General features: G+C 40.4%; 1 protein-coding gene across 1 annotated transcript in view; it reads right to left on the bottom strand.

Annotated features, from left to right (window-relative positions):
* The window catches only part of LOC122792709 (cubilin-like), a 3,134,001-nt gene that overhangs the window by 55,228 nt on the left and 3,052,829 nt on the right, over positions 1-25,944 (bottom strand). Inside the window, exons 64-66 of the mRNA XM_044060295.1 lie at positions 22,938-23,082; positions 22,668-22,849; positions 13,380-13,545 (exon numbers count right to left, since the gene is read on the bottom strand). Of these exons, the coding sequence (XP_043916230.1) occupies positions 13,380-13,545; positions 22,668-22,849; positions 22,938-23,082 (493 nt within the window). The remainder of the gene's footprint in view (positions 1-13,379; positions 13,546-22,667; positions 22,850-22,937; positions 23,083-25,944) is intronic.

Raw genomic sequence — 25,944 nt, 5'->3', positions numbered from 1 at the left:
TACACTATGCATTTTAGGATACCAGAAGGAAGCTTTAACAATTCCTACACAGCTGAACAAGCAGGAAAAATGCATCATGCTCAAATAAAGGACTTTTGGATTTAAGGTTAGCTCCATTCCTTTGAATTAAGGTGTGGCCTTCTGACTTACTATAGGTAACTTAGCTTCAGCCCTGAGGATGTTCTTCATGTTTCACTGTTGCAGTCATCACATTTGGGTTATCTGCTTGCAGTAGCCCTCAGTCAGCCTGATTATCAAAGTCTTAGGTCCTGCGTCGGTTGCTGTCTCATCTTTCATGACGTCAGGTAGTCAGGGGTATAAAGCATGTAGCCGACGCCATTACACCAGTCTTTCTTGCCTTGCGCATCCCGAAGCAGAAGCAGTTCGCAAGTGCTGGTCGGCCGACTCCTGAAATTTTTGTTTTCGAGTTTCAGAACCGAAGACTTCAACTAAGCTAAGTACCCCATTGGGGAAACCTTTTCTTGCTCTAAACTGATGTCAGTAAAAGTTAATAATTGTATTTCTTGTGGAAAGCAAATACCTCATAAAGATTTTCATTCGTACTGCATTCCTTGCTTAGGGCCTGACCACGACGCATCTTGATGTCAGTTTTATGCCTTATTTAAACAATGGACTATTCGTCGTCGGTTTATTTACACTTCTAAATATTTTGGTACTCGGTTCAATTATCCAGATATGGCTTCGGTAAGCCACCCGACTACCGACATTCTGAAAAAACGCAAAGATAAAGACAGAGACACACCACATAGGTCCAAAGCTGCCAACGACGCTTCTCCTAAGCTAGTCGCCAGTTCACCGGTACTCAGTGAGGCACTTTCGCAGCCCCTGATACCCACTACTTCAGATTGCAGGGCTCTACTGAGACCCATTTGGAGTCCGGTATGCCATGAGATGCTTCAACTGTGGAACCTGCGGATGTCTATACCTTGGATGGGTCCGGAGCTGCTGGGCAGGCACCGGCTTCTAGGATGTATTCAGGCCTACTGTCTTGCATATTAAACCAATGCCATCTTCTTCTTCAAGGCCGAAAACTCGATCCATGTCTAGAAAACCAATGCCCAGACCGCATCGTCAGGCCTCTATGCCTAAAAAACAAATGATAAGAATGGCTGAAGACCTTATTACTCTAATCAGGGGAAGCCACCCTTCCCCCTCTAAGAGACCTAGGACTGAGTTTCCTTATGATTCTTCTGATCAGGATTCTGAAATTTCTGTTTCCTCTGATGACCAGGATTTACCCTTATCTACCTATGAGGATTCTGATGCAGAGGACTCTATTCCCTCTGCTTCCCCTCCAGAGGATTTTTCTTTTGGTGAAACCTTGCATACTCTTAGGGAGCATTTTCGCTGGGAAAACCAGGATTACTCTTACTCTAAAAAGAGGCTTAGGGATTTCTTACTCCTGCCCCAACATAGGCCTTTAGCTATCCCCCCTGTACTGGACATTGTTGATGATGCCTTCTCGGAATCTAGCTTGGCCCCTGACTCTTTACCTCCTGCTCCCAGAAAACCTGATAGATATTACAGGGTTTCTGACTCTCACAAGTTCCTTTTTAAAAATCCTACTGCGGATCCTGAGACCATTTCACAGGGACCCAAGAGCATTAAGGCTACTACTGCCAAAATTCCTACCCTCTCTGATAGAGATTCCAGGGTGCTTAATAGATGGGGTAAGAAGGTATACACCTCTGCAACCTTGGCCATTAGGGCCTTAAACTGACAGTTTCATATGTTAAAATATCAGCAGCATATTATTGGATTGCTTAAACAGAAAATGATGCGGATTTCTGACTGTGCTGAAAATAAAGATTTACAGGATTTAATGCATTCTGCTGAACAAGTTGGGAAACATACTTTGCAGTGTAGTTTTGATTCACTGGAGGCATTTTGCAGGGCTGCTGTGACTGGGTCTGTACTTAGAAGGCATGCTTGGCTTAAGCAGCAACGTTTGCCAGATCATGTTAAAGCTAAATTTCTGGATGCTCCCTTCAACCAAGACCGCCTGTTTGGCAATAATGCAGACAAAGCACTTAAAAAGATGGAGGAAAAAGCTAAAGCTATGAAAACTGTTAAAGATTTCCTGCAAGTACAGCTTCCCAGATTTAGTAGGCATTGGCCTTATACAAATTGGTCCTTTCCTGCCTCTTCTAGCCCTTCTAAGTCCAAACCCAGAACCAACAGGACACCCAGGCTTCAGTCCCAAGGTACTCACAGGACTAAGCAGTGGGGGGCTCCCACTTCCAAAGCAGGGAGTGGTAAGACTCCCCATTATGGTAAACTGTCTCAATGACTTAACTTTAAATCTTCCAAGCCCTGCACAACTGACTGTTCCTTTAAGGGGAAAGACTGCCCTGCAGGCAAAAAATTGGGTACTCATTATCCAGGACAAGTGGGTTTTAAATATAGTTTCCCAAGGATACAGATTCCACCTCCAGTCCTTACCAACACCAAACGGTTGGACAGATCTACCCCCAAATCAGTGGGCAGAGGCTCAAATGCAAATTCTCTCTCTCGTAAGCATCAGAGCTATTCAACCTGTTCCAGAAGAGGAAAGGGGACAAGGTTTCTACTGAAGACTTTTCCTGGTGCCCAGAAAAAACAACTCCTGGTGTCCTATCCTGGACCTCTCTATCCTAAACACATTTTTGGTGATCCCAAAATTCAGGATGCTAACTCTTCATCAGCTGCTTCCTTTGCTGGGCAAGGATGCCTGGTTGACAACACTGGATTTAAAGGAAGCCTACCTGCACATCCCAATAAGGGAATCTTGCAGAAGATACCCATGCTTCAAAGCAGGCTACATGCGTTATCAGTTCTCTGCACTGCTCTTTGGCCTATCTACTGCGCCCAGGGTATTCACAAAGTGCCTAGCTCCAGTCATTGCATTTTTCAGGCAAAGAAATATCCAAATATATCCATATCTGGACGATTGTCTAATTCAGGCAGAAAGCCAGGACATGCTATTGAATCATCTGGCATTTGTACAGAAATTGCTGACCTCTCTGGGGTACACCATAAACAAAAAGAAATCACATATTGTACCCTGCCAACAAATTGTATTCCTGGGAGCAAGCTTGAACACAACTTCCCAGATAGCCTACCTCACGCCAGAGAAACAAGTTCATTTGACAGCCTACTTCAAACTACTGGCCACAAAGACCCAGCTGTCTGCAAGGAAAATACTGCAGCCCTGGGGTTCATATCCTCCTGAATTCTACTAATTCCATATGCAAGACTGCATGCGAGGAAACTACAATGGTATCTAAAAAGCCTATGGTGCCAACATTCTCAGGATCTAGAATTATTGATTCTTATCATACCTTGTCTACAGATAGAGTTCCTTTGGTGGGCAGAGGCCTGCCACTAAAACAAGGGACTGCCATTCACTTTATCCCCTGCTGCCCAAACCCTAACAACAGACGCATCAGACTATGCGTGAGGGGGGACTCACTTGGCAGGGAAGTACATTCAGGGCAAATGGAACTCAAGTCAAATGCACCTGCATATCAATCAAATAGAAATATTAGCTGTACAGAATGCTCTGACAGCCTTCAAGGACCACATTCTTCCAGGACAATTAATGGTAAAGACGGACAACACCACTGTTATGTGGTAAATAAACAAGCAGGGGGGAACCCACTCATACCCTCTCTGCAGACTAGCCATGGCTCTGTGGAACACAGGCTTGAGCTACAAAGTGCACCTACAGGCTCAATTCCTGCCAGGAAAGCTAAATACGCTGGCAGATGACCTAAGCAGAAATCTCATATACCCACATGAGTGGAACTGGAACCAAAGATATTCAACATGTTGAGAAACAAATTGAGGAGCCCAGAGATAGACCTGTTTGCCTCCCCCCTGAACTACCAATTGGACAAATTCTGCACAAGGACTCCCCACAAACAAGCTTGGAAAATGGATGCCCTGTTCTTCACCTGGAAAAACCTATCAGTTGATGCCTTTCCCCCTCTGCCTCTCCTCTCCAAGGTACTACTAAAGATCAAACAGGACAAACCAAGGACAATGCTGATTGCAGCAGACTGGCCATGCCAACAATGGTACCTCCTCTTGTGCAGTGTGTCACTGCTGGCAGCATGGCACCTGCCTCAGACCCCTGCCCTGCTGTCCCAGCCGGAGGGCCAGATTCTGCACCCACAGCTTCAAACCCTGAACCTGGCAGCCTGGCTAATTACCTGATCTCTCCATTACCATCCCTCAGTAAGCAAGTGATGGATGTCATTCTGGAGGCAAGGAGGCCTAATACTAGAAAATCATATGCTGAAAAATGGAAAAGATTCTGTTCCTGGAGCCAAACTCAGGAGATGGGCACAGCAGCACTTAATTTACCTCAGATTCTTCAATACTTAACTGAGCTGCTTCACAAGGGCCTTTCCTTTTCCTCTATCAAAATTCATGCCTCAACCATTTCAGCTCATTACAATACAGAACCACCCCTCTTCTCTCACCCACTGCTGAAGCAATTCCTCAGAAGGGCCAAAAATGTAAGACCACCCAGGAGAGCCCCTACTCCAGCCTAGGACCTTACCTTTGTATTGGAAAAGCTAACTCTACCTCCCTTTGAGCCAGCTGCAAATGCAGAGTTGAAATTCCTTTCTTGGAAAACAGCCTTCCTTCTAGCCATCACTTCAGCAAGAAGGGTGTCTGAATTACAGGCCCTCATGGCAGTGGAGCCTTTCATCATCTTTCATGCGGACAGGGTGTCCTTCAGGACCAATCCCTCCTTCATGCCCAAGGTGGTATCCAGTGTGGCCCTTAATTAGTCTATTCATTTGCCAACCTTCTTTTTTAATCCACAGAACAAAGGGAAACGAATACTGCACTCCTTGGATGTGCACAGACAATGTACAGTTGTGTACCTACCATAAATGTAGATGTTCGAGTGTATTCATTGTTGCAGTCATTACAATTGGGTTATCCTGCTGGAAGGCTACCTGCAGTCGGCCTGAGTTCCAAAGTCTAGGTCTGGCATTGGTTGCTGTCGCCTCCTCCCTGGCGTCAGTGCGCCTGGGGTATAAAAGATGCAGCCGACATCATTTTCTTCAGTTTTTCTTGTCCCAGATGTCAGGTGCCCCAAAATTGGTAGGCTAATTTATGCCAATAAGCATGCATGCACATAAAACAACTTTTCCTTCATCTACAAGCAAATATACCACATAGGTTGTATAGGATGGAGAAGTACAGATAAATCCCAGCAAAGAAAAGGGGGCATGGATAGGGGGTAACTTGGACTGCAACACTGAATACACTAGAACATCTACATTTATGGTACGTACACAACTGTACTATGTTCATCGTGTTTCACTGTTGCAGTCATTACAATTGGGTTGAATCCCAAAGCTAAGGTTGGGAGGCTGGAGCTAAATAGGATTAGGAGAGGCTATAAGGCCCTGCAGAACTGCAGTGGCAAAGCCTGTCCTGGATTTAGAGTAGAGAGGTAAGTGATAGTGCTTTGTAAAGGTATGCACTGAACTCCATTTTGCAGCCTCTAAGATGTCTTTGGTTGGTACTCCTCTGAGAAAGGCTGCTGAAGGGGCTGCTGCTCTGGTTGAGTGTGGCCTAATGTTCTTAGGCACTGATTTGCCATGCTGTGAATAGCAGAAACAAATGCAATGGCCTATCCACTTTGAAATAGTCTGTTTAGAGATAGGCTTTCCTTGTGATACTGCAGCATATTCCACTAGGAGTTGATCAGTTTTTCTGAAAGCTTTAGTTTTGTCCAAGTAGAAGCATAACTATCTGTGAATGTCCAAGGAATGCAGAACTCTCTCACCCTTATTCTGTGGGTTTGGATAAAAAGTAGGCAAATTAATTGTTTGATTAAGGGCAACACTGGACACTACCTTAGGCATAAATGTAGGGTTTGTCCTCAGCGAAACCCTGTCTGGATGGAAAATGATAAAAGGTTCCACAGCCATGAGTGCCTGTAACTCTGAGACTCTTCTAGTGGAGGTTATTGCTAGGAGCAGAGCTGTTTTCCAGGATAAGAATTTTTTGTCAGCTGCAGAGGCTGGCTCAAACGGACATAGTGTGAGTTTTTCCAAAACATAGTTGAGGTCCCATGCAGGTATTGGCGCTCTTCTTGGAGGTCTTGTGTTTTTTGCCCCTCTGAAGTACTGCCTTAGTAAGGGGTGTGAAAAAATAGGTGGTTCTGTATTGTAATGAGCTGAAATGGCAGAAGCATTAATTTTAATTGATGAAAAAGAAAGTTCTTTGTCCAGCATCTCAGTTAAGTATTGTAAAATCTGAGGAATATTTGGAACAATTGTGTCAATATCTTGTGCTTTCATTTGTCTGCATAAGATTTTCTGGTGCTAGGCCTCCTGGCCTCCAAAATAACATCCATCACTGCTTTAGAGAGAGGTGTGTCTCGAGAGCCTATATTATCTGCCATGCCGCCAGGTTTAAGATTTTGAGTTGGCTGTGCAGTATCTGACTGTCTTGTTGGGTCAATAAGTGAGGCATTTGAGGTAATGTCCAGGCTGGGCAGTGAGACAAGCTCTTTAGGATTTGGTACCAGTGCTGGTGGGTCCAGTCTGGGGCAATCAGTATCATTTTTGGTTTCTCTTGTCTGGCCTTGAGGAGTACTTTGGGGAGGAGAGGCAGAGGAGGGAAGGCATATACTGTTAGATTTTTCCAGCAGAAAGAGAGTGCATCCACTTTCCATGCTTGCTTGTGATAAGTCCTTGTGCAGAGTCTTTGTAGTTGGTAGTTGTGAGGGGAGGCAAATAGGTCTATGTCCAGACATCCCCAGGTCCTTGTTATCATGCTGAAGACTTGTGGATCCAATTTCCACTCATGGGGATCCATGAGGTTGCTGCTTAGTTCGTCTGCCAGGGTATTTTTCCTTCCTGACAGGAATTGTGCTTGCAGATGCACTTGGTAAGTCAATGCTGTGTGCCACAAGTTCATGGCTAGCCTGCAGAGGGGGTAGGAATGTGTGCCTCCCTGCTTGTTTATGTACCACATGACTGTAGTATTGTCCATCTTTATTAGTAGTTGTCCTGGGTGAAGTTGATCCTTGATGGCTGTTAGGGCATTCTGAGCAGCTAGCATCTCTTTTTGATTGATATGTAGATGCATTTGACTTGCGGACCATGTGCCCTGAATACATTTTCCTGCCATATGGGCCCCCCCAATCTGATGCATCTGTTGTCAAAGTCTACCTGGCTGTGGGTAAGGTGAATTGCTGCCCCGTGTTGCGGTGACAGGATTTTGCCCACCATTGAAACTGCTGTTGCAGGCAGGGAATGAGGGTAATAACTGTTTACAGGCTGTGGCAATGTTGAGTCCAAACACTTTATAGATACCATTGATCTTTCCTCATACGCAGTCTTGCATATGGGATTAGCAGAATGCAGGATGCCCTGAAACCCAAGGCCTGCAGAATTTTTCTTGCAGATAACTGGGTCTTTGTTGCCAAAATTTTGAAATACATAGTCAGTTGTCTGTGTTTGTCTGGCATGAGATAAGCCATCTGGGCAGTTGTATTTAAGCCTGCACCCAGGAATATTATCTCTTGAGAGGGTACGAGTTTTGATTTCTTTTCGTTTACTGTGTACCCTAGACTTGTCAGTAATCTTTTTACAAATGCCAGATGCTGTAGTAGAATGTCCTTGTTCTCCGCTTGAATAAGGCAGTCTTCCAAGTAAGGATATATTTGTATTCCTCTTTGTCTGCAAAATGCAATTACTGGTGCCAGGCACTTTGTGAAGAACCTGGGCACAATAGATAAGCCAAAGGGCAGTGCAGAGAATTGGTAGTGCATTGAGCCAGCTTTGAATCTGAGGTATCTTCTGCACTTTTGTCTGATTGGGACATGCAGGAATGCCTCCTTTAGATCTAAAGTCACAAGCCAAGCCTTCTTACCTAACATCCTGAATTTTGGAATATCCAGATATGTGTTTAGAATAGATAGGTCCAGTATAGGTCTCCAGGCTTTGTCTTTTCTGGGTACCAAGAACAGTCTTGAATAGAAACCTTGTCCCTGCTCTTGTTTTGACACTTGTTGAATGGCCCTCATGTCCATGAGGGATGAAACTTGTTTTTGTGCCTCTTCCCATTGATTGTGTGGCAGATCTGGCATACCGTTTTGCCTTGGCAGGGTGTGAAAGTGGAACCTGTAGCCTTGTGTAACTATATTTAGAACCCATTTGTCCTGGGTTTTCATGTGCCAATTTTGTGGAAAAAGTGCTAGTTTTCCTCCCAAAGGGGCTGCCAAAAGATAAGTGCTTGTTGCTGGTAGTGGGAAGTCATTGAGACTGCTTTCTGTATGGCTGTGATTTTTCCTCTCTGCTTTTGGAGGTAGAAGCACCCCATTGCTTAGGCCTGTATGAGCCTTGGGGCTGTGATCTGCCTCTGGGGCATCTGTATCTGCCCCTTTGTGGTCTATCTGACGCTGGAAAAGACCGATTTTTTTGTAGGCCAGTTCCTACTAAATCTGGGAGGCTGTACCTGCAAGAAATCCTTGACTGTTTGCATAGATTTAGCTTTGTCCTCCATTTTCTTCAACACCTCTTCTGCTTTAGCACCAAACAAAGTATCATGCTGTAAAGGAGCATCTAATAGTTTTGCTTTAACACAATCCGGCAAATTCTGTTCTTTTAACCAAGCATGCCTCTTAATGACAGAACCTGTAACAGCGGCCCTGCAGGAGGCCTCAAGAGAATCAAAACACATTGCAAAGTATGCTTTCCAACTTGTTCAGCTGCATGCAATAAATCCTGCATTTCTTTGTCTGCACATTCTGTATTTGCTGGCATTTTCTATTTAAGCAAAGACATAAGATATTGCTGATACTTAAGCATATGAAATTGGCAATTTAAGGCTCTTACAGCCAAGGTAGCAGAGGTATAAATCTTTTTGCCCCATCTGTCTAGAGCTCTAGAATCCCTATCAGAGGGGATAGGGTTTTTTGCAGTAGAAGCTTTGACCCCTTTGGGACCCTGTGAGATGGTTTCAGGTCTGCTGCAGGGTTCTTATAGAGAAATTTATGTGAATCAGGAACCCTGTAGTATCTGTCTGGCTTAACCTGAGCTGGTGGTAAAGAGTCTGGAGAAAAACTGGACTCTGAAAATACATCATCTACAATGTCTAAAACAGGCGGAATAGCCAGGGGCCTGAGCCGGGGCAATAAAAGGAAATCTCTGAGCCTTTTCTTGGATTCTGAGTAGTCTTGGCTCTCCCAGTGAAAATGCTCCCTTATAGTATGCAGTGTTTCCCCAAAAGAATAATCCTCAGGAGGAGAGGCTGAAGGAATAGATTCTTCAGCATCAGAGTCCTCATAGGGAGGAATAGAGTAATCTTGTTCAGAGGAGGAATCAGAGGAAATGGAAACCTGGTCTGAAGATTCATATTCTAACTCTTGCCTAGGCCTCTTTTCAGGAGGGGGATGGGAACCCCTGATCAAAGAAATAAGGTCTTTGGACATTTTAAGCATCTGTTTTTAGGCATGGAGGCCTGTCCAGGTGAATGCTGCATTTGTTTCTTTGTCTTTAGAGCTGCTTTAGTCTTTGCCTTTATAGCTGATGTAGGTTTTACATATAACTGTGTAGGCCTGAAAACACCCTCAGAAGCCGATGCCTGCTCAGCGGCTCAGGACCCATCTGAGGGAATGGTTTCCGAGTGTCCAATACCTTGAGTTTCCAGAGGCCCAGTCGGCTCCACATGGGTGTCAGAAGCAGCCTGTGGCTCTGAGGTAGTGGGCGTCAGGGGCTGCAAAAGTGCCTCACTGAGAACCGGCGAACCGGCAATAGGCCTAGAAGAAGCCTCTTCGTCGGTTTTGGATCTCGGATGCCTGTCCTTTTCTTTTTCTTTTCATTTTTTGTAAACTCCGGTAGTCGGCTGATCCGACGGCATTATATAATTAAATCTTCTGCCAAAGTAATGAAATGCAAAATCGTACCGACGCTTAATAGTGCGTTGGTTAAATCTGGCACAAAACCAACAACTAGCAACGTTATGGTCAGGGCCTAGGCAAGGAAGACAGTAAGAATGAAAGTCCTTATGAGGTATTTGCTTCCCACAAGAAATACAGTTATTAACTTTTTCTGACATCGGTCTGGAGCAAGAAAAAAGTTTCCCCAATGGGGTACTTAGCTTTAATGAAGACTTCAGATCTGAAATTCGAATTTGAAAACTTCAGGAGTCAGCCAACTGGCACTTGCTAACTGCTTTTGCTTCGGGCACCACCCAGCAAAAAAGACTGAAGAAAATGGTGTCATCTGCATCTTTTATACCCCTGGCGCACTGACATCAGGGAGGAGGCGACAGCAACCGACGCTAATTATAACTAGACTTTGGAACTCAGGCCAACTGCGGATAGCCTGCCAGCAGGATAACCCAATTGTAATGACTGCAACAGTGAAACATGATGAACATCTTAGATTTTACTTGGACAGGACAAACCTCTCAGGAAATCTGAACAGCTGCTGGTTGCATTTGCTGCAGGGGCAGAGGGGAAGGCCAGTTCAAAGCAAACCATTTTTAAGTGGATAGGCCATTGCATTCATTTCTGCTATAAGCACCATGGAAAACCTACCCCACAGGGGATAAGACCAGACTCAGCCAGGGCTGCATCTACCTCTACAGCCTTTCTCAGAGGTGTCCTTACCAGGAACATCCTAGAAGCTGCTACCTGGAGTTCTGAACATACCTTCGCCAAGCATTAAAACTTGCCAGTTTTTTCTAAATCCAGAGCTGGCTTTGCCACTCTAGTCTTGCAGGGCCTTTTAGCTGGTCCTAATGCTAATTACCTCCTCCCATCCTTAGCTTTGGGAATCTACCCAAATGTGATGACTGCAACAGTGAAACACAAAGAACATAGTATAGTTGTGAACACTTACCATAAATGTAGATGTTCAAGTGTATTCAGTGTTGCAGTACTGGTTACCCTCCCTCCAGCCTCCTGACTTCTATTTACTATACCTCTATTCTTGTTTACTATGCTTAAAGCTTTTTGGTGTATTTGATTTTTTGTTGGAGGTGTAACCTTGTATATAATTGTTTCCCATTATGGGGGCACCTGACATCTGGGGCAAGAAAAACTGATGTAATGGTGTCTGCTGCATGCTTTATAACCCTGACAACCTGACATCTTGGAATATGAGACAACAGCCGACGCAGGACCAAAGACTTTGATAATCAGGCCGACTGGGGGCTACTGCAAGCAGATAACCCAAATGTGATGACTGCAACAGTGAATACACTCGGACATCTACATTTATGGTAAGTGTACACAACTATACTTTCTAATGGCTACTGATGGTTGGGAAGAATGGACACACTCATCTGTAGGTGGGCTATTAGTTACACAAGTTAGGCAAAGTAGGAAGAAAAGAAAGATGAAGTATCTTTTCATCTTTCCATCCCCTTACCTTGGCATGCTGGACAACCTGCTGTTACCTTCTTATTTTAATGTTAATGCTCATTCAGTTTCAGTCCTTCTGTATATTACCCACTGCTTATAACATTGTTTGCGTTTTGCTTTAATTGTAGATCTGAGTCATCTATTTTAATTTTCTCCTCTTTGCATCCAGTTTTGCTTTTCATTTTCATCATCCTCAGAGACATATCCTCTCCACTCCATCATTCAGATCTACTATTGGCGAAGCTTCTTTACTCTCATAAACATCTACACAGTACAGCCTGCCTTCCCCTTCATTCATTAGCCTGTCTCTTTCCTTGGTTCTTATTTCTTGCTATCGCATACATTTTCTGCCTTTTTCAACTTTTGAAATGTTCTTTAACAACTAACATTGCCACATTACTAAAATGTAGTATTACATTTCCCAAATACAGTACATTGTGCTGATTTGTATATCAGGCAGTACAGGGCACTTTCAACATATGTGGCTTTGCAGAAAAATAATATGTACCATGCATCACAAGAATTATTACATATAACAGACACATCATACTTTCATCCAGAGATTTTGTTTGTTGCCATAACAAATAGGAATCCCTTTTTATATTTTTGCGGGCATCAGAATTATTTGTTCAGGTAACTATAGATATTATATATATGCAGGGATACTGATTTTTGATTTTTGATTTTTGAGGGGTTTGTTTTTGTAGGGGGATACCAGTAAATCCTGAATTTGGACTGTCTGAGAATTGAAAAAAACACATAATTTTCATAAAATTTCACATTTTTGGCCACGGAACTAATTCACTACAAGATGTATTTCTCTTCATATTTAATACTTATAATATTGCCAGCCTGCATTATTGAATGTTCTGTGTCTAGAATTTGTTTTAATTTTTGATATATCTTGATGAAGTGTCACTCAACCCCATGTATAAAAATGGGGGAAAAGGGTTGTGATTGGGTGGATGGATTATAACTAAAACTTTTATATTTTTTTATTGCATTTTTTGTGATCAGTACCACACCAGGTATGTTAACACAAGTGTGAGTCAGGGTGGCAAGAGGTCATGTAATTACACAGTGGTCCTAGCAGTACTTCCCTTAATTTACAACTGTCCTTTTCCCAGAAGCAGGCAATGATTTTTTACCAGAAGGCCGACTCAGGCTTGGATCCTAGCCTGCATCCACTATGAGGTACCAAGGCCCCAATTCCTTTCACATTTCCCAAGACAGTTTTTTCATTTCTTTTAGAGGTGTGAGTAAAACAGGAGTGAGGACCACAGTCACTCATATCTTTCCTCATTGAAGAAAGCTAATCAACGTGTTCATTTACTCCCTTCCTCATCCTGGCTGTCCATCTAACATGCAGCTTGTTACTAGAACCAGAAATCATGCACTGCAGGCTGAACACTTAACCCTGCATCAGTGGCCATCCTGGTAGTTATTATTATTTTTGGTTTCTTTTCTGGTAAAAGTCATTCCATCAAAAATTATGCCAGACCATGAAAAGTATTTGATACGGCTACTTTCAAAAATGTTGATAGAAAGCTCCTTTCTTATGCATGACTTCCCACTTTGCACTACTAATTTAATTACTTCAGAGGTTTCTGAACTTTGGGCCAAGGAAGAAGACTTGACTGCAGTAACCTTTGTCAAAGAACATAAGATCTGACCACATAAGGATTATCAGATAATTTTCTGTTTCACAGTTATCAGGCTATTATTATTTTCTATTGTGTGTACAATTTCTTTTTAAGTAAAATGATTCAGCAGAACATTTGAATATTTCTTTCCTATGTAAACTGCAAGAACAATCTATCATAATAAGCTTATAACTAAGACATTCTCATTGACGGTATTATGTAAAATTCTGGGCCTTTGCATATGACAAAAATTAGTTTCACCTTAGAATCTAAAAGTTTTCAATCCACTGTATGCTGTAAGGCAATATTTTGAGATTTATTTGACTTACCATGTGATGACGAAGTCCAAGTAATCTCAAATCCATTACGTGCAGAACTAAAGTCACTTTTAAAGCGCATGTACAAAATATGATTTTTGGGGAATATGGGATTTGGTAGTGCACTGCCACAGTACTTGCCGATCAGAGGAGCACTGCTGTCACTCCCATTTCTCACCTAAAATATTAACAGTGAAACAAAGCCAGTTCAGTGTAAGCCTTATTATGCTACTTTACATACGTTTACACCTTAATATGTAAGTTTTGCTTGTTAAATAACCTTTTTTTCTGCACCACTGCTCTGCAGAATTGCTTCATGTACCCCTATATAAGGCATATCATTAATGGTACCCTACACTCCCTAATGTGCTATATGTTATGTATGGAAAAATACTTGGCACTTTGTACCTCTTCCTTCTACTACTACTATAGCTTCAGGGCCTGAAAACTCAGAATAAGTATGTTTAACTTACAATTTGAAGCAGACTCTTCAAAGACAGTGCCTTACTTCATTCTGCAGCTCTGCGTCAGCTCCACAAAAGTATGCAAGGAGAAATTCCTTATGACAGAAAAAAAGAAAGAAAATAAATCCACCTGGCATAAATCAGAACATATTGCCATATGCTGAGACGATGGGATGCCAAATAAAAGCTTACATTTACTTTTTAAATTATTTTGGTTAGCAGAAAGATGGAAGCTTGCTGTTTAGGATAAGGTACAGCTGGTCTGGAAGTGGAGAACAAATGCAATGATTAGCATATGTAGGGAAATAGATGGAACATGGGTTCTGAAGACAGACTCACTAACTAATACAGACAGAATTAAATGCAGACTATTCGCATAAGGATGGCTGAGGTTTAGAAAACTGTTTGCTTAAACGTTCAGTACTTTTCTTGACACCAGATTGTGGCACTGGACCAGAATACTCATTCTGTATTTATTGACAATGAAAGACCAAAGGACAGACCTGGAGAATATCCAAGGATAAACTGTGGTACAGAAGACTGCATTCCATCTATCTAGTCCAAAAAGAACAAAAACTGAAAAAGTGCTTCTTCATGGAAACACAACCACCTGCACCTTCACATAGCGAGATATGACTTCACACTTTATTTATTCATATAAGACAAGTGGATGTTGCTGCAACTTAGGTAAAATGTAAACATCTATATTTTTACATTTTTAAGTAATAGTAACTGTAGTTTGGATAACAATCATTAAAGGTTTCATGTCATGATACTGCACGCCTTTCAGCTGCACACCAACTAAAATTAAGGTAATAGAATCATTCCTGAAAGTCAGGCAGTTGGAGCAGAGGAGTAAGGAGCTGTTAACAAGCTGTGTCTTGCAGTCCAGTGGCCCAGGTTTGATTCCTTCAGCCTCCATTGCCTAACTGTACGACCCTGAGTAAATCACATAACCAGACAGCACTCCCGGGCTGAATCTGAAAAAGGGAAAGGTCCATGCTTTTCTCAGGTAAAAAAAAAAAAAAATACAAATAACTAAACATGAAAAACAAATAAGTGAGTCTGGTAACCTCTTTGGAAAAGTACGGATTTCAAGATGGATATTGGCTTTGGTTTGTCTAAAGCAGATCCTATAAAACTAATTCCAATGAGCACTACAACAAGTGACTGCCTAGTAAATTAGCCTACACTGTATTTTGTCAAGGCCCTGGACTGACTTTGGGTTAGAAACGCGGGGAGAAAGGCAATGCTAAGAAAATATGTAAGCAGGTACATATAATGACTGTAAAAGAAAGAGCAGATGTATAAAGAATGATGGCAAGCTGTGGTTTTGAGGTGGAATGGTGACTCATCACTGACAGTGATAGAAAATACAGTACTACAAGAACAAGGTTTTCAAGTAATAAGTGATGATTTTTTATATTAAATCCAAAATGAAATGAGCATATTATCAAGTGAAATACAAAGATAGGTACATTCCACAAAGAAGACTGCTAGATAACCTACAAGATTGTAACAATTGTCAGGATTGTGACAGTTTTAGCTCAGCACAAAACATGTTGAGGTAGAGGACTTTGAAGAAAAGAAATGTGGGACTACTGTACTGGTGTGGTACAGCTGGGCAGACATGCAGAGGTGGATTTACTTAAAACCTGTGTAACATATACCGCTCTTTAAACTGTATGCATGGAACAACATGAGTTGACAAGCTATATATCAAGAGTATTCAACTCCAGAATCACCATCATCATCATCAACATTATCATCATCATCATCATCAACTCTCTTTCTCCCATTTTTTCTACTATATTAACTGTCACCATCTCCCTCGATTTATTTATTTATTTTACATTTGTTAACCAGGAAATTTCGACTGGACCAGGTCCATTTTCAGCGGAGGCCTGGGGAGAAAAGCTCCAGCATCAAGTTATACAAATATAGTACATCCAGCATAATACACAAAACAGGTTACATCATGTATACTGAGCATAGTAATATAACAAGAAATTAATAAAACACTCTAGATAAAAGAAGATATAGAACATAGGTAAAAGACAATGTCAGTTATACATTGGTAACAGAAGAAAATATATCAAGTAAGATTCTAGAGTTAAAAGTACCCTTTCAGATGACTAAGCCTACAGGGGATCAGAGATCCAGCATGTGATCAGAGAGGAGTTTGGGGAGTTAATAGTAGTATGGGTAGGATTATGTGATACAAGGGCATAACCAGGTACTAAGAAGGTGCGATTTAAGGGAGTTTTTGAATATGGATGTGGAGGGGGCAGTGGACACGGATAGGGGAAGAGAGTTCCAATTTCTGGCAACGGTGTGGGAGTAAAGCACTTTTTCTGCATTATTGTTAGCCTTGGTGATGGAGAGGAGAGATTTTTCACTGGATATTAGGTACCTGTTTGCAGTATAGACAGTAAGCAGGTTGGATAATGAGGGCTTTTTTTCAGGATATTTGAGAATATTGTAGGCTGTGCCCATTTGGTGATAGTTAAGTAGCTATGGTAGCTCAAGCCATTTTAGTTCTTTTAGTACAGCACAGTGATGGGCTCTATAGGTTGAGTTAGTAGCAAACTTGGCTATTTTATTGTAGCATGATTCTAGTTTTTCTAGGTCACATTGTCTGATTTAGTGATTTAGTACCGTCTTTGACAATCATGCCAGACTGTCACACGCCTTCCTTTACATAATCCATCAATCACTGCTGGATAGCCTTACTTCCTCTTGCCTTTTTCCTGTATCTCCAAATCTACTCCAAAAAATCACCTTCTGCTTTCCTGTGTATGTGCCTAGACCACCATAATTTGTTTTCCTTGACCTTTTCTGCATTTAGAACTACTTTGACTTCTGCTTTAATGTCATTGTTTCTTTGTCTGTCCCACAGTGTACATCCTACCACCCATCTCAGGCACTTCATCTCCATCATCTCTAGCTTCCTCAGCTGTTCTGTCTTCAGTGCCCAGGTGTCTGTGCCATGCAGAAGTACTGGTCACACCACTGTTTTGAACACCTTACATTTTAGCTTCTTTGACATTTTTTCTGTCACACAGTACCTCTCACATTATGTGCCAGTTGGCTGCAGCCTCTCTGATTCTACCTTTGACCTCCTCTTTCAGACTTCTCTTCTCTTCAACCATCCCTTCCAGATACCTGAAACTATTAGCCTGTTCTACTACTTTCCCTTCTATCTCAAGGTATTGACAGTTGGCTGCAGCCTCTCTGATTCTAGCTTTCACCTCTTCATTCAGACTTTTATTATTTTTATTCAGACTGTTATTCACCATCCTGAACCATGACTGCTATGCTAAGCACATGTCCAATCATATCAAGTTTGTTAATGACACCACAGTCGCGGGGCTCATCACAAAGGAGGATGAAAGGGAGTACAGACAGGGGGTGGATTCTCTGATGAGTTGGTGTGAGGGGAACAACCCTGACCTGAATGTAAGCAAGACCAAAGACATTATCATCGACTTCAGGAAAAGGAGAACAAACCACCCAAATCTTAGGATCAATGGTGAGACTGTGGAGAGGGTTAAGAGTACAAAATTCCTGGGTGTACATATATTAGAGGATTTCTCATCATCTGGAAACATCAGCCAACTGGTCAAGAAAGTGCACCAATGCCTCCACTTTTTAAGAAGGCTGAAAAAAGCTAAGCTTCCTCTTCATATTCTCTCACCTTCTATCGAGGTGCAATAGAGAGCATCCTCACCTGCAACTGCACAGTGTGGTTTGGAAGCTGCAAAGTTATAGAAACAAAGGTGCTACAAAGAGTGGTGTTGGCTGCAGAGAAGGTAACAGGTTCCAGTCTTCCATTGATGTAACATCTGTATTCTGCAAGAAGCATCCAAAAGGCCACCAAGATAATACAGGACAACACGCATCCTGTGCATGGACTGTTTAAACATCTGGCATCGGGCAGGACAGTTCGCTGCATCCGCTGCAGGACTACAAGTTTCAGTAACAGTTTCTACCCTGCAGTGATTATACTTCTGAACTCAGGCACTAGTCCCAGGGGTCTGGACACTTAATAAGTCAATTTTTATTTATTTGTGCAAAATATACTTACATATATTCCAAGTAAGTGCAATATTTATTTTATTATTTCCATGGTCAGTATTATTTAACTGACTCAAGTGCAATATTAGACAAATAACTTAGGCATTTCAATATGTAGTGTGTTTTGTATTACTTTAAAAAGGGTAGTTAATTTAACTCAGGGGAGGGTATTCTATTCGTTTATGAGTGGTGATAAATGTCTCCGCTCTTTCTTGCATGTATTGGGGTGGTATTGTATTTGTTAGTTATGTTTATTGCTCTGCTTGTATGTGTTGTTTCACTTTCCTTTGTAATCTCAAGAACTGAGCTGATGCACAAAATTTTGTTTAGGCTACATATGTGCAGTTCTAAATGAAAATAAAATTTACTTTGACTTTCCTTCTCTTCTCTTCAACCATTCCTTCCAGATATCTGAAGCCGTTAGCCTGTCCCACTATCTTCTATTCCATCTCAAATTTAGCTTCTTCTGATTTTCCCCTTTTGCTGCCATGGCTATGTCTAAGCACTCTATGCAGTGTTTTAGAATGGGGAATGTGCCAAGAAGGACAGTAAAAATGGTTTTGGGACATCCCGAAAAAACAAATAGAGACTTGACTAGCTTAGTATACATATTCTGGAAGAAGAAGAAGAAGAAGAAGAAGAAAGTTAGAGAACACGTATTTCATTGCTGCAAATGATTTAAAGTCAAACAGCATAAAATCTTTCAGTGTAGGCCACATCTATGACTAAGGGGTCACTAAACCATGGTTCAGATATAATATTAGGAAGTAAATTTCATAGAGAGGATAGCCTTCCCTAGTATGTTGCAGAATCAGATTTGTGCTGCAATAAAAGAAGACATAGGCTAGGTATACATCACTTGTAGTGGGAATAACGCTAGGAATCAATGCCAGCTATTCAAAATTAAGACTAATAACATCAGTAAAGACATATTTTTTGTTTGTTGTTTGTAATTCAGCAGTTTCACCTTTTCTGCACTAATCCCATTACAAGTTACAAATAGCAGCTACTTTTCCTCATTAAAGACTAACTTGAATACTGTTGTGGGTGGCTGTAAACATAAATCCTGTGTCCTGAAACTCAAGCTTCTTAATGGTTAGTAGTCTGTGAGCTGGTATTATGAAGCAATAAAGGAGGAGGATGCTGGGGAAGAGGAAAATACAGATTATTGGTTTGGATGGTTAGTGGGCAGATGGGGTGACACAATTTATCACCAGCTTTGAGGTTTAAAGGACTGAAATACTGACTGTCGCTCTGTGACTCAGGTTTAACTAGCAAGTCCAGAGACTGGAGGAACTGACCAAGGAGTAGTGGAGTCAATGGCCTGTGTCAGTTCAGACTTCCCAAGGAGAGGGAAGGGCTTAGATTGCTGCTTAAGCACTATCCAGCTTCCCAGGTGGCACTGACAGCGACAAGTAGTTGCTGGCAAGTGAGCTGCTAGGCTTACCAAGCAGTACAGAAGCACTGTCGCCACAGGTGGTAAGGAGAAGCATGCATGAAACAGGCTGACATTATGGGCCCTAATACATCAGGGAAGTGATTAGTTGTTGTGGGGAAAGGAGCAGATAACATGCCAAATGATTCATATATGATGCCTGCATAGTTCCCCATGCTCATTACACTACCTGGTATTAGTAGAAGAAACAAGAGTCTCTAGTGAATATGTCAGGACCTGCTGATAGAGCATGGGAAGACCAACAAAAAATTAAAAATAAAATGTAGCTTATCCATTAGGTAGGACAGGTTGCAGACAAGGTTGTTTAAATAGTGATTTCCTGCCAAAGGGTTCCATGGTCTATGTTTCTTTGAATAGGAACTCACTCAGCACTTTTCTTTTTTTTGACACAACTCAGGCTGGTGAGGCAAGGGAACATTATATATATATATATATATATATATATATATATATATATATATATATATATATATATATATATATGTGTGTGTGTGTGTGTGTGTGTGTGTGTGTGTCTATTTATGTATATATACATACAGATACAAATCTGTACATTAAAAATGCAACATATAAAACTGCAAGTGATCAAACACAATTGGTCGAGAGCAACAGCCTATCAAAAATTAAATAAAAAAATGTAAAACTTTTTGCAAGGGGTCAAGCATCTCTGCAAATCCTACACCCCTAATTATATATACCAACTCTGAGATTGCACTACATTGAGGAAATGGCAATTCTCTCAGTCCTCACTGGAATGAGATTATACACGGAAAAAAAGGCAATTCCAATAAGCTGAGTTTGATAAGCTGCACTTGTTTTTTTCTTTTCATCAGGTTACTTTTTTGATGAATGGTATGTAATACATATATATATATATATATATATATATATATATATATATATATGAGAAAGGGCAAGAGATATGCACAATCTCAAGGTGACCACACATTCCCTGGATGTTGGTAACCAATTTACCTGACCAAAGCTTGAAAACTTTGACTCACAGAACTTTGTTTACTGCATAGACCTAGGATATGAATACTGTCTGCCATGGGTCCCGTGTATGTGTGTGTTGGAGAGGGAAGACATATCTGTTAGAGGTGAATACCTACATCTCAGCATCCTGATATCCAGTGATGCCTGCTCCCCGTGAACCTTGAGCCTAGTATACTTGAGAATTTAAATGTATATATATATATATATATATATATATATATATATATATATATATATATATATATAAATAATGATAAAGAGGAGTTGGAAGACTTGCCATTCAATAAAATGGTCCATAGAGGAGATGGAGAACATAGGAAGATCTGTCATGTAATGAGATGGCCTTTAGATGCAGCCAAAGTAACCCTTCCCTTATAAGAAGAGAATAAAAGCTGTAAGCAGCACAGCCATTGGCAACTCATTGCAAAGAGATTAGAGAGAGAGAAGCAGTGGCTGCCTAAAGGTTACACAGACAGGAGCCTAATACTCAGTCAAAGGCCTGTCCAACAGAATGTACAGGCAGAAGCCTGATACTGGGATTGGCTATCAGGCAAAACCCCTGTCCAAGAAAGGAATTATCCCTTAGGCCATGATGAGGCTGAATTACCACAGAAGCTTGGGGGGCAAGGATGGCCTGTTCATTTGGTATAAATAAGGCTGTAAAGAACTGTGAGTTACTTTAGTGATACATTTAAGTTCTGTTATTTAATGCTGACAGTTATTTCTTTTTACTTGAAAATATTTTAACAAGTCAACAAACTCATTTATGGATGTGTCAAGGCCTCAAGCTACAACAATACAGTGGTGTCTTGAATCGCGCACACACACACACACACACACACACACACACACACACACACACACACACACAAATATATATATCCTATGCAAGAATTGGAAAAGCATGGAAAAAGTGAGTGAATGTCAGGACTGAACCCCAGATCCTGGAGTTGTGATGCAAGAACTTTAACATTGATCACATGAGCTGCTGTTCACAGAACCAATTCACTCATCAACCTGTAATGACCCTGTAAACAAACCAGTCAGGAAATAAACTAGCAACTTTTATAGTTAGCAAAAATTACATCTTTAATTACAATTGAAATTATCTTAAATCTATATTTTAAGTTGCAAAACACTTCTTTCACGTTCAACAGAAGATCTACTTTTGCTTAGATGTTACATTTATGAAACACTACTCAGTACCAAAATGTGTGACCAGAACTTATAAAAATATTAAAAGCTATTAGTATTTCTTGTACAGTTATCATTAGTACAAAAGGCACCAAACATTGTCCCTACTGCTTGCTGATCAACACCCCTCTCTGCAGTCAATTTGCTCATTTGTTCCTGTTCATCTGTTCCTCTTCAGTGAGGAGAAGGTTGAGTAGGAGGGGCCCATCATTCAGACAGACATTAGGATGGATTGAGGATTTGTTTCTTATTTTTCTCTCCATTCCCAGCTGTCTGCACTTGGCAAGGCACTAAGGAGGGGCACACAACAGGATGTCCATGATGGATCTCCTGTCATGCAAGGGGCATTCCCTCCAAGCAGCCCAGCCTCTCCTGGCACTGTACAAATAGTGGTTTCTCCAATTTATGCAATGTAAATTTCACTGGGCCAATGTGCCCCCATCTGAGTGCAAACCATCCCACCAGTTGGGAAGACAAGCAGGCAACAGCCTATCACTCTTCCCCCTGCCCAGTATCTCCAGTATTGGGGTCACTAACTGAACTCCATTGAAGTCAGGGCTCCATCCCTTTGTGCCATGGAGTCAGGCTATTATTAGCTACTTCTTTACATACTGTTTCTTCTAATATTTCCCCCTTTAATTTATTTTGACAGAAATGACAGCATATCGTATTATAATTAGTTCTGCATGTTGTTATTTTAGATATTCTACAATATTTTTGTCTGCAAGGGATATTATATTTGATTTTATTATTTATATTTGTTAGATTATACATCTGATGTGTACATGGATTCTATCACTTTTACATTGTGCAGACCTGTGTATTAAATTTTAGTTCTTGTTGTATTACCATTTAATTTTCATGAACTTTATTTAAAACATCCTTGTACTGATTTGTGTTTTGCATTATCGGAGTCATTTTAATCAGACTTTATGATCAGTGCATTACCCTAACTAACTAAAATATAAAAGTAAATAAATAAATACACAAAGAAGCAAACTGGCAAATAAATAAATAAATAAAAGTTACATATAGGGTAATACAATAGTGAATTTTCTCCTCAAACACTCAAAAACAGTTCTGATTGAGATCAAAAATGATGATTCTGCTTACCTCTAAATAGTCAAAATTACACTGTGAATGCTGTTCGAGGTCAAATGCATCAAAGAATAGGGAGATGGTATGATTTTGTGGTGCTCTTAGTATGATGGTGCAATCCAAGTTATGTTGATAAATATTGGGCCAACCAGGACTCTTCAAGTATCCAAAAGACTGGTTGAATTCTCTGTTGCAGCCTTTGAAAAATTAACATTCATATGTGGTTATACACTGAAGTCGCAGAAGCAGGCCATATAACTGATTATATATTTACTGAGCTCTTACCTGCAATCTGAGCTGTGAAGCTTACTCCATTGCCGGTGCTGTACTCATCTGATCTGAATGTCACAACAGCAGTGCGGCCATATGTGTAAAAGTCTAGCAAAACAGAATCTGTACCACAGTACCTGTGCACTTGCCCATAGTCTCCCTGTAATAAAAGAAAGATCCATCATAAGCACATTGTTATTGCTTAATGATGATATTAAATGTGCACAGAATGAAAACCCTCCAACTGAGCTCAGTACTCTGAACAAGGTTGATTTCTTTTCAGCACATGTTTAATATCCTCCTAATTAACTTACATACCTAAAACTGTTTCATACAATGTCTTGGTCTAATTGCTTCCCTTAATTACATTCATGGCCTGTCTCTCCTTTGACAAAATAGCAGTAATGACATTTCTCGTTTCTTTCTTAGTCTGTTTCTCCAGTATTGTCTGTTTTCTCACCTTTTCTCTCCTCATTCCTCCCAGATCTGGTTTACTATTTCCTCTTCTGCAATGTTCACTACAGGTAACCCTTCTGTTATTTTCATTTCTAACATATGGTGACATATTCAAACATCACAATGTATGCCAATACTTTCTACAGTTTTTGCATGTTTTAATAAGTTTCATATTTTTATGCCTTTGCTTTCCTGTCTTTTATGGTGTGCTCTAACAAAACATGTGTTAGATCAAATGCTTCTACCAAGATTGTTAAAAAATAAATGCATTTTAATGCAAAATTTAATTAGATGGTGTCTCCATTCAACCATATGCATACAAGATACATCCCAGTATATATATATATATATATATATATATATATATATATATATATATATATATATATATAATACATGGAATACTGACACAGGTAATAACTTTCATGGTGCTAAAGGAAAATGGAATATAAGGTCTGGCAAATATACAGATGTATAAATGTGTGAAGCAAGACAGGAAAGTGTATGATGTTAAAATGTCTAAATTCTCATTACTGGAGTGAGATTTTTTCAAAGCAGTCGACACATATACCTATAAAAAATCAGCAACAGTTTGGTTCAAATTAGACTCAAATTATAAAAGCTTTATTATTTCTTTAGATCTTGACTTTAGTGTTCAGAGTAATTTTAAAATTTTTGCCTGACAGATTTGCCAGGTTTAGCAGTTAGTAAAGTATGTTTTCTTAAAGTGATTCAAAAATATTATGTTTGTGTAGCCAAAACAAAATGTTGCTATCTGTGCCAAATGAGTTCAATTACACGGAAGTCTATATATTGTGAACATCTGTGAATAATGGGTGAAGACAGATGAAGGCTGCTAGCTGAGCCAGATAGAATTTGGTAGATAATTCTATCATTTGTAAATATGAATATTGAACTATAAACTTGTTTTCTTAATTGAAAGAAAGTACTGTGAAATGTTGAAATACAGGCTTGCTTTCTTAAATGAAAGAATATACTGTGAAATGTTGAACTTAAAACAATGTAGCAACATTGCTCTCTGCTGTAAAGAAAGCTAAGTCAAGCATTTCTTGTCTGTCCTTTGAAGTTAAAATTATTTCATGCATGTCCCTTTGAAGTTAACATTTGGAGTCAATGAGTCTGGAGTGAAGCATCCTGCCTATTGTTTTAACTTAAGGAATAACTACTAAAGTTTACATATGGAATGTAAATGTTGATGTAGTTACCTGCAGGTGCAAGATAACAAATGAATGTAGTATCTGTCAGCCTGGAAACCCCAGGAAAGTATAAAAAATGATGTAATGGGAATTAGGACTGAAGACAGCAATTTAAACAAAGAGAATCAGAAGGCATTAAGCATTTTTGTCTTGACCATCCAACTCATCAGCACTCTGCTTGTTTTCTTATGTAAGTTATCTTAGACTTGTAAGTAAAACAAACAATACCATGTCTTTTATTCAGTCTGATGAAGCGGTACCAGAAACCGTTAAAGCGCTTATTGTTTTGTTCAGCTTGCTATTGAAATATTAAAGTGGGCTTTCTTTGACCTGAATAGGTGTGGTGGAGTGGCTCATTTATTCTTTTTCTTTGATCTTAGACTTGTGTTTTCTTTTAGAAATAGCTAGAAACTAGAAAGATTAGACTAAGTGTTTTTCTGTGATGTCAGAACTTTGCTACTGTATTTTAAGTATTTCTCTCTGATCTCTTAACTCTTGACTAGCACTGTGTAGTAAGAAGTATTATCTTGTGTTTTTATTATTTATTATTGAATATTTTAAAACCTTTCAACTGTGGCTGTTTTGTGTAAAGATAATTTAAGCTCTAGAGTACATTACATATCTACAGAGTTTACTGTCCAAGTCACTCCAAATAAGACTTGACTGTTTAGTCACACTTACCAATTGGATAATAATATTGCACAGTAATAACTGGACACCCTTTCATAAGGGTCTTTGAGTAGCTGATAAATATTAGTTGGGTGGTGGAAAGTGGAACTGCCATATAGTCTGGGTAAAAGCTGGAGAACCTGTGCCAGCCTTTCCCTGACGTGTCTGTGTGGTTGTATAAACTCTTATCTAAAAGTGTGAGTATGTCAGCTACTTGGGCAGGGACAGAAAGCACTGGTTGGACAGAGAGGGTGCTGGAGATTTTAGCTTGCCCAGCTGGCTGAGATCTGGACCCCATAGCTGGGCCAGTGGGGAGTCTTATTGGGGACCTGGAGAGCAAGGGAGCGACCAACCCCAGACTGACTGTGATCTCTGTGTGCTCTTAAGGGAAAGTGCACTTTACTGTGTGTATTTTTTATCCTTTCCTCCTATATGAGACACCCTCTCTGATGTTATTGGTCAGGATTGAGGCTCCTTGATTGCTGGGCCAGGGCACGGGCATCACAACATCATTAGAAAATAAGTTCAGATAAATTAGGATGCTAAAATGAATGAAACTATAAATAACAATAAAACTGCAAACACATTCAAAAAAAGAATAAGCACAAGAATTGATCACACTAACTGGAATCATAAAGCAATACGAGCACTACAAAATGTATTTCCTAAAGAGTGACCCA

The sequence above is a fragment of the Protopterus annectens genome, chromosome 2.part0 (assembly GCF_019279795.1).
Source record: "Protopterus annectens isolate FY-2018-M chromosome 2.part0, PAN1.0, whole genome shotgun sequence".
Taxonomy (NCBI): domain Eukaryota; kingdom Metazoa; phylum Chordata; order Ceratodontiformes; family Protopteridae; genus Protopterus; species Protopterus annectens.
The sequence above is the reverse complement of the archived record's forward strand: the minus strand, read 5'-3'. Positions and strand labels throughout refer to the sequence as shown.